This window comes from Erinaceus europaeus, chromosome 11, assembly GCF_950295315.1.
Source record: "Erinaceus europaeus chromosome 11, mEriEur2.1, whole genome shotgun sequence".
NCBI lineage: Eukaryota > Metazoa > Chordata > Mammalia > Eulipotyphla > Erinaceidae > Erinaceus > Erinaceus europaeus.
The window spans coordinates 52,638,912-52,648,956 of NC_080172.1; the positions used below are offsets into that span (position 1 = coordinate 52,638,912).

A 10,045-nucleotide genomic window follows, 5' to 3' on the forward strand; every position below is an offset into this window, starting at 1 on the left:
ACTAGTCCAAGGACTGTGTCCTTTATCTCAATGCCTACAAAAGTGTCCTCCCTGTGCTCACATATGTTCCCTATTTCCCGTTTCTCATTAAAACATACACCCAATTAGACCCCAGTTGACCCTAGAGAATGTACACGAATAGCATACTGAGTGGAGGCTGGGTGGTGGCACACCTGGTTGAGCATACACACTAGCATGAGGGAGGAACCAGGTTCAAACCCCCATTCCCCACCTACAGGAGGAAAAATTTGCAAGCAGTGAAAGAGTGCTGTAGGTCTCTCTCTCTCTCTTTCTCTTTCACTCTCTCCCTGCCTCCCTCCCTCTCCCTCTCTCCTTATTTCTCCTTCCCTCCCTCCCTATCTCTCTTTATTTCTGTCCAGTTAATTCATTATAACTAATACTGCTGATATGTGGTCCTAGGAGATGGAACAGTAGGTAAAGAGTCAGACTGTCAAGCATGAGGTCCCAACTTTAACCCCTGGCATTGCACATAGCAGATGGGGAATAAATGGAGGCCCAGGTTTCACAAACATCATACATAGCTTTCATGTTGTCCCTCAACTGTATCATTTTTCTAAAACCTCAAAAGGCTCATATGGCATCCCAGGAGATAGAGAAGTGGTAGGGCACAGGGCTTGCGAGCATGAGGTACTGAGTTCGATCCTCAGAACCGCAGTTGCCAAAGTGATGCCCTGGTTCTCCTTCTATCTCATAAATTTAAAAAGTGAACAAACAGTTCCAGTGGTAGCAGTTCCACCACCATTATATTCCTCCTCTAGCAACATGGTTAAGTATCTACTTCTCTAGTAGAAGTAGTATTCAGAGATGTTAATTTGAAACATTCAAAACCCATCAGTTGTTTGAAATACACACAAGCAGGACTGAGCCTAAGACAAATCTCTCCCCTACTCTGACAGATTCTTTTCATAAAGTGACCATTTTGATAATCTCTTTAAGTTCACTCAGACTATTGTTCTCTGTTAGTCTTAGTGACACACAGACTATGACCCACATAGTCAACGACTGCCACCTCTCCAGATTCAAAGGAGGTCTCGAAACTTTACATCAGGCTCAACCTGACGCTGTTGACTGGCTACGGAAGAAGGGCAAACGCTAGAAGAAGAAGAAGTGACACACAACAAGGTGAACTCGATCTCTGCTTCCATGCTACATGTAGGACCCCCCACAGCACACATGCGCACATACTCCCCTAATTAAATGGGGCCAGGATGGTAACAGGGTCACTGACTAAATGACAAACAGGTTTGTGAGCAAATAAGGGAAGGAAGTCAACTAAACGGTTTGCCGAGGGAGGGGTCCAGCTGGGCTGAGCTGGGCTGGGTCCAGAGTGATTCAGGCTCTACCACATCATGGGTGTTTCCTGGGATGGCTCAGGAGAACAATTAGAACCTCTATAAATAGGCTGGGTTTTCAGGGCTTCAGCATCCTCTCTGGCTTCTGAATCTTCTGCGTATTCCTCCTTCAGTAGGTAAGGTGTGCATGGGGGCAGTGGCAGCACCAACAGGGCTCTGAAGGGCAGCTGTGCTGTGCCACTTTGGGGAGGTTGAATATATTCTCTGTAGTGACAGCCTTGAGTCCCTTTGTGCTTCTTATATGTGACTCTGAGAAGACAGTGGTGTGTGGTGGCCTGCTTGCAGGCTTGTAAAATATCCATCCCTTTGTCTCAGCATATCCTAGGCATCCCTAGAGCAAGGGCTGGAAGTCTCCATGGATAGCTTAGTCTCTCACACAGAGCTTTGTGTTTTTGTGCAAGTGAGGCAAAACCCAAAAATGTCCAGTTCTTCGGGGCCAAAGCTCTGAACTGAAAGATTACATTAATGGTCAAGTCCCATCACAGGGAATTGTCACAAGGGGCTTAATCCCTGCATGGTTTTGAAATTCCAGTGTTCATTTAGGGGGTTAGTCTGGTGGGCAGTAAACCCAGTAAGTGATATTTCATTTTTATCAAATGTATTTATTTATTTATTTTAAATAGAGGCAGAGAGAAATTGAGAGGGAGGTGGGAGAAGATGAGAGAACGAGAAGCACCTTCAGCACTGCTTGTGAAGCTTCCCTCCTACAGATGGCAACCGGGGGCTTGAACCGAGGTCCTTGAGCACTGTAATTTATGCACTCAACCAAGTGCTTTGCCACCTGTCCCCTCCTTTTTTAACTAATTATTTATGAGAAAAATAAAGAGAGGAAGAGAATTAGAGCATCACTATGGCACATGTGATGCTGGGGACCACACTCAGGACTTCACGCTTGAGGGTTCGATGCTTTATCCACTGTGCAACCTCCCAAGCCACTAACTGGGATTTTCACACAGAATAAGAGATAGCATTGAGATCCAGATCCTAGTAGACTCTAGCCTCCCACATAGCCAATGAGAACCTAGATGATTGCATGTACTCCCTACCGTTTGTGCAGTTCATTTGCTTTACTCTTTTTATCTGGAATGGGTTGTGTATTCATTGCTTCTACTTTAAAAGGTTGTCCCAGGGGACAAGACAGCAGTGTACCTTGTTAAGTGCACACATTACAGTGTGCAAGGACCCTGGTTCAAATTCCCAGTTGGTCCCCAACTATAAGGGAAAAGCTTCACAAGTAGTGAAGCTGTGCTACAGGTGTCTCTTGCTCTCCTCCTTTGCCTACCCTTCCCTCTCAATGTCTGTCTGTCTCTATTCAATAAATAAATAATTAAAATGTTGGCCCAAATTATCATACTGACCAGAAACACTAGCTGGAATTTATGGTTCCATAAAGGTTCTTTGGCCCATGACAAAAGACTTCTCGCCTTCTTGTCCATTTAAGCAAGGTTCATTAAATGATGAAACTTGTGGGGGCAGGCGGTAGTGCAGCGGGTTAGGCACAGGTGGTTCAAAGCACAGGACCGCCTAAAGATCCCGGTTGGAGCCCCTGGCTCTCCACCTGCAGGGGTGTTGCTTCACAAGCAATGAAGCAGGTCTGCAGGTGTCTATCTTTCTCTCCCCCTCTCTGTCTTCCCCCTCCTCTCTCTATTTCTGTTTGTCCTATCCAACAACAGCAATGGCAACGATAACAATAACAACAACAAGGGCAACAAAAATGTGGAAAATGGCTTCCAGAAGCAGTGGATTTGTAGTGCAGGCACCAAGCCCCAGCAATAACCCTGGAGGCAAAAAAAAAAAAAAAATGATGATGAAGCTTGTTCAGTGAGACCACATAGTGTCCCTCAATGATGGAGTGGAAAATTGAACTTTTTTATCCTGGAATAATCTTCGGGGTACCTGACTGCCTTTCCTTTTTGTTCTATTGTGAGTTTCTACTAATCAAAGTCCACCTGGACTAGAAAGTGGGATATACAAAACATCTAGTATACACTTTTATATTTAAGAAATTGCCACTTTTTCTAGCAAAAGACCCAGAGTCCACAGCCATCTCCCACTGAAGCACATGCTACTTGGATCCTGGCTGTAGGTCAATGAAAATAAGGGGGATGGTTAAGAATGGAGCTTCTTTCCCTGACAAAGAAGGTCACCTCCCCTCTGAAGATGTTGTCTCCTGCTCTTCCTTCCAAACATAGACCAAAATCTCATTTCTTCTTTTAAGTTCACCCACAACTCACCACAATGGCTCCACTCCTGAGCAGCATACTCTCTGTGATCAAGGTGTTCCAGAAACATGCTAAAGGGGATGGGGACTGTGCCTCGCTGTGCAAGAAGGAGTTAAAAGAGTTGCTCTTGGCTGAGTTTGGAAACATCCTCCGGGTAAGATGCGGACACAACTGGGCCCCATGAGGTCAAGACTGGGTGACTCTGACACTGGCATACAAGGCTTGATGGTTTTTGTTTGGTTTGGTCATGCTCATCCTATAACTAAAATCTCAGACACCTCCTTAGCAGCTATCTGCCAGCATGAACACATGCATGTACACACACACACACACAACACAACACACAGAGGCATGGGCTCTCCCCCTGCTTCTCTTTCCTTATAGCTGATCTTGAATGGGTGTAAGCACAATTTCAAAGTGAAAATAGTTTCTCAGAAGAAAATCTGAGCTTACATCTTGACCTATAACTTCTCACTCATTCATTCACTCATTCAGTAAAGAGTCACTGGCATCCTACTTCATACCAGCACATCCTAGACAGTAGGAATGCAAACAAAAACAAAAACCAGTCTCTCCTCCCTCTAGGATGTCACAATACAGTGGGAAAGGAACAAGCAAAGATTACAAGATAGCATCTGAGGAAGTGAGAGAGTTTCCTCAACTGACTCCAGCTAATTTTTAACACAACCAAATCTAAATTACTAAAAAAAATATCTACTCTATGTAGTGATTTTGGAGCAAGAAATGTGGTTTTGAGAACAGATTATTTAAAAAAAGCAAGAACACTCTCTTTCTCTATCTCCTTTCCCTCTTAATCTATTTATCTTTAGCAAAAAGAGAAAAAAAATAAAATAAGGTGAGAAACAAGCCTAATTCAGTTCAGATTAATGGCTTCTCCACCAAGAAAGGTTCCCAAAGGACTAAACAAATGGGACATGAACACTGACACACATCTTGGTTTCCACAGGATAACATCTGATTGTGCTCTTTATTTTATCTTTTTTTTTTTAATTTTTTAACCAGAGCATTGTTCAGCTCTGGTTTATGGTGGTGCAGGGGACTGAACCTGGGACTTTGGAGCCTCAGGCATGAGAGTCTGTTTGTATAACCATTATGCTGTCTACCTTCCACCCTATTTTATCTTTTCATAGAGACCAAATGACCCAGAGACTATGGAGACCATTCTGGGGCTCCTGGATTATGATAGAAATGAAAGTGTCAATTTCCAAGAATACCTCCTGCTGGTGGTCCAGTTGGCCCAAGCCTGCTATCATAAACTGGATGGTGAGATGTGTGGAGATGAATCCTCTGGGGAAGAAGAAGAACAAGACAGAACAAAAGACCACAGGTTTCCAGGAACCTCAGGAAGACAACACCGGCAGAGTCATGAGAGGAAAAGGCAAGAGTCTCACTCTAGTCAGTCTCAGAGACAAGGAAGGGAGTCCCACCCTGGTCAGTCAGAGAGACAGGGCAGAGAATCTCACTCTGATCAGTCAGAGAGACAGGGAAGAGACTCCCAATGTGGTCACTCAGAGAGACAAGGCAGAGAATATCATTGGGGTCAGTCAGAGAGACAAGGCAGAGACTCCCACTTTGGTCAGTCAGAGAGACAAGACAGACACTCCCACTCTGGTCAGTCAGAGAGACAAGGCAGAGACTCCCACTCTGGTCAGTCAGAGAGACAAGGCAGAGACTCCCACTGTGGTCAGTCAGAGAGACAAGGCAGAGACTCCCACTCTGGTCAGTCAGAGAGACAAGGCAGAGACTCCCACTCTGGTCAGTCAGAGAGACAAGGCAGAGACTCCCACTCTGGTCAGTCAGAGAGACAAGGCAGAGACTCCCACTCTGGTCAGTCAGAGAGACAAGGCAGAGACTCCCACTCTGGTCAGTCAGAGAAACAAGGCAGAGACTCCCACTCTGGTCAGTCAGAGAGACAAGGCAGAGAATTTCACTGTGGTAACTCAGAGAGACAAGGCAGAGATTCTCACTCTGGTCAGTCAGAGAGACAAGGCAGAGAATTTCACTTTGGTCAGTCAGAGGGACAAGGCAGAGATTCTCACTCTGCTCAGTCTGAGAGACAAGGCAGAGATTTTCACTCTGGTAAGTCTGACACACAAGATAGGAACTCCATCTCTGGTCAAAGTCTGAGCCATAAGTATAGTGGTGGTCAGCCTAAAAAACAAGGATATATACTTGCTTTAAGTCAGTGTGAGTCTCCAGTTCAAGGTTCTCATTATAGCCAGTCAGAAAGAACTAGACAACAATCAACTAACGACCAGTCTAGACTTGGAGAGGACTCCTGGTCTACTCAGACAAATCAAGAATCCGGTTATTATGGGCAGTCTGAAAGGCTGGGTCTGGAATCAGGTTGCAGTCAGACAAGCAGACAAGGGCAGACTTCCCACTATGGCCAGACAGACAGACAAGGTATGGGTTCTCAGTGTGGCCAGACTTCCCACTATGGGCAGGCAGATAGACAAGGACAGACTTCCCACTATGGTCAGACAGACAGACAAGGACAGACTTCCCACTATGGTCAGGCAGACAGACAAGGACAGACTTCCCACTATGGTCAGACAGACAGACAAGGACAGACTTCCCACTATGGTCAGGCAGACAGACAAGGACAGACTTCCCACTATGGTCAGGCAGACAGACAAGGACAGACTTCCCACTATGGTCAGGCAGACAGACAAGGACAGACTTCCCACTATGGTCAGGCAGACAGACAAGGACACACTTCCCACTATGGTCAGACAGACAGACAAGGACAGACTTCCCACTATGGCCAGACAGACAGACAAGGACAGACTTCCCACTATGGTCAGGCAGACAGACAAGGACAGACTTCCCACTATGGTCAGGCAGACAGACAAGGACACACTTCCCACTATGGTCAGACAGACAGACAAGGACAGACTTCCCACTATGGTCAGGCAGACAGACAAGGACAGACTTCCCACTATGGCCAGGCAGACAGACAAGGACAGACTTCCCACTATGGTCAGACAGACAGACAAGGACAGACTTCCCACTATGGTCAGGCAGACAGACAAGGACAGACTTCCCACTATGGTCAGGCAGACAGACAAGGTCTGGGTTCTCAATGTAGCCAAACTTCCCACTATGGTCAGGCAGACAGACAAGGACAGACTTCCCACTATGGTCAGACAGATAGACAAGATCTGGGTTCTCAGTGTGGCCAGACTTCCCACTATGGTCAGGCAGACAGACAAGGACAGACTTCCCACTATGATCAGACAGACAGACAAGATCTGGGTTCTCAGTGTGGCCAGACTTCCCACTATGGTCAGGAAGACAGACAAGGACAGACTTCCCACTATGATCAGACAGACAGACAAGGTCTGGGTTCTCAGTGTGGCCAGACTTCCCACTATGGTCAGGCAGACAGACAAGGACAGACTTCCCACTATGGTCAGACAGACAGACAAGGTCTAGGACCTCATTATGGTCAGACAGTCAGACAAGGCCTGAGTTCTCCATATGACTACACAGACAGACAAGGCCAGAATTATGATTATGGTCAGACAGACAGACAAAGTCAACATTATGGATATGATCAGACAGACAGACAAGATCAGAGTTATTACTATGGTCATACAGGCAGACAAGGCCTAACTTCTCAATATGATCAGTCAACAACAGGAGAAATTGAACAAAATAGGTACTTCCAAGGAAATGAAAGAACAAGCAGGGACTCATATGCTGAGCAAGCAGGGAGACCCAGGAGAGTAAATCAACAAATTTATGGCCATAGATTCCAGCCCAGGGAAGGACAGCAGAACAGCCACCAAGCTTGGGAGCTGGAGGGCAGTCAACACAAACTTGTAGCACAAATCCAGCAAGAACGGTCACACAGCCACACTGAGCAGGGCCACAGAGATGCCCAGACCAGGCAGAGTTGTGGCCAGAGGCAGAGCCACCAGATAGAGAAAGAGCAAGGCCACCAAAGGCAGAGCAGACATGGTCATGAGGGCCAGGAAAATCCATGTGAGGTGCAAGACAGGCAGACCCATGAACATGAGCATGAGCAGAGCCATCAGACACAAAACAGGCAGAGCCATGAGAAGGAACAGAGCTATCAGACCAGAGGCAGACAAATCGATGAGCATGAGCAGAACCATCAGCAACAACAGAATAGACAAACACATGAGGAGGAACCAGGCTGTCAGACAAGAGGCAGGCAAACCCATGAACATGAAGAGAACAATCAGAGACAAAACAGGCAGAGCCATGAAGAGGAACAGAGCTGGCAGACAAGAGGCAGACAAACCCATGGGCATGAACAGAGCCATCAGCAACAACAGAATAGGCAAACACATGAAGAGGAACAGAAGTACCATGGATCCCAAGATCAACAATTCCATGGGACCCAGAGGGGCTGTGCCACCAGAGACACATCTCACCTAAAGGAAGATGTCCAGAGCAGAGGTTCACAGGGAAGACATAGTGAACTTGACTCCCATCCACCTCAGAGTGGTGGGAAGTCCCAAAGAAGAGAACAGGGTGGAAGCCACACTACCAAGGCAACTATTGGTGCCAACCCCCTCTATGATTATGTGCAAGAACAGAAAGCTCATGGGCACGACTAAGCTGTGTTCCAGAGCTAAAGAATATGATGTTGATAAATAAATCTATATATTTATCTTTTAATCTACATAAGAAGCTGAAAATATGGCTTCCTTCTCTCTTTAGCTTTATCTATCTGTCAGCATACTTATAGGGTATTTGGCAGCAACTCTAGGGTTTTCCAGTTGGGTGAAATCTGAGTGGCAAATTGGGTGAAAGAATCAGATCCCAATTTTGGCTAATTTGGGAATTTAAATCATTTCCTGGTTCACCCTCCACATTGGTGGGATGCAGTCAGATCACTGAAGGATAAAGACTTCTCCCAAAAGTTTAGAAATAGGAAAGGTATCCTGAAGACACTCACTACAGTTCAAGAAGAAGACATCTGTGCTTTGGCAAGCTTTGGCTCTTGTGAACAAAATGCCACAAATTCGAAGTATTGCAGTCTATTCTAAAACGAAGCACAGCAAGTGGTTTCTAGCAAAACCAGAGCCCACAGACAGCATCTCTGGAGTTGACAACTCATCTGTGCCCAGACTCCTAACTAACTCCTATCAAAGAGACCGTCTACTTAAACTCACTGGACTGATTCTAACCTTTTGATGCCTTTTTTTGTTTCTGACCATATCAAACACAGAGAAGGACTATGTCATCTATTTTCAGATTCCAAGGAACCAAAACTGTCAACTCATAGTTCTGAGACCTGAAAAACCTTCACAAGAAAATCTATGGAACTGTATTAAAATACCCAATAAATGATTGGTGAGCAATGAACTCAATGGCATATTTTCCTTATTTACTATGGGGACTTGTGCTTTGTTTGTGAGCTTATTTGTAAGAATAAGACTTCATTTCCTGACTTCTAAGACCAATTTGTTTTCTAATATCCTTCCTCCAAAGAAATATGAATAAGTATGAAACATAATAGAAATAATCAAGTACCTAAGTATTTTCAATACCTTCCCCTGTAGAGGAGTGACATTTGGGCCCCATCATATTTATCCTCCATATTCAAAGGACCTACTCTACATCATATATATATATATGTATATATATTCAAGATATATATACATATATATATGTATATATATCTTGAATATCTTCCCACTTTTCTATTTCCACTGTTTTAAACTCTCTTCTTCCCAGTGGCCTCCCAGTGTTTTTGGAATAAAATTTACTGTGATCCCAAAGGTGGCACAGTGAATAAAGTGCTGAATTCTTAGACATGAGTGCCCAGATTAAATCCCCAGCATGGCATGTGATGACAGAGTGGTGCTCTGGTTCTCACTGCCCCCATATCATAAATAAATAAATAAATAAATATTTTTTAAAAATAAAATTTACTCCCTAGCAGAGCACATAAACCTTTCACTATCTTATCAAGATGACTTACTAACCTAAGAAGCCTGGTGGGAGAGGAGGGTGTGCTTTGTGATCCTGGTGCATGGTGCTATAAAAAGGCCCAAGTTGGGGATAAGAGTGTTCTGCAGACAGCTACCATGAGGAAATGAAAAACTGTGTCAACAACTGTAATATGAACCATTAACCCACCAATAAAATGACAAGAGATTAAAAGAAATAAAAAATAAAGGAAGGAGGATATGGGTGGTAGCACAGCAGAGTAAGTGTACATGGCACGAAGCACAAGGACCGGCACAAGGATCCCATTTCGAGCCCCCAGTTCCCCACCTACAGGGGGGGTCACTTCACTAGCAGTGAAGCAGGTCTGCACATTTCTATCTTTCTCTCCCTCTCTCTGTCTTCCCTTCCTCTCTCTATTTCTTTCTTTCCTATCTAACAACAACAATATCAATAACAACAATAATGATGATGACAACAATAAAATGACAAGAGCAACAA

At 44.8% G+C, this 10,045-nt stretch overlaps 1 protein-coding gene across 2 annotated transcripts; it reads left to right on the forward strand.

Annotated features, from left to right (window-relative positions):
* The first annotated feature begins 1,447 nt into the window (after nucleotides 1-1,447).
* RPTN (repetin) lies at nucleotides 1,448-8,959 on the forward strand. 2 transcript variants are annotated; one of them, XM_060201677.1, is made up of 4 exons: nucleotides 1,448-1,489; nucleotides 3,592-3,749; nucleotides 4,747-6,688; nucleotides 6,743-8,959. In XM_060201677.1, exons 2-4 carry the CDS (start codon nucleotides 3,612-3,614, stop codon nucleotides 8,206-8,208), a joined length of 3,546 nt encoding a protein of 1,181 aa, XP_060057660.1. In that variant the 5' UTR covers nucleotides 1,448-1,489; nucleotides 3,592-3,611; the 3' UTR covers nucleotides 8,209-8,959. The 2 variants fall into 2 exon arrangements, with proteins under 2 accessions (XP_060057660.1, XP_060057659.1); XM_060201676.1 differs by having other exon boundaries at nucleotides 4,747-8,959.
* The last annotated feature ends 1,086 nt before the right edge of the window (nucleotides 8,960-10,045 follow it).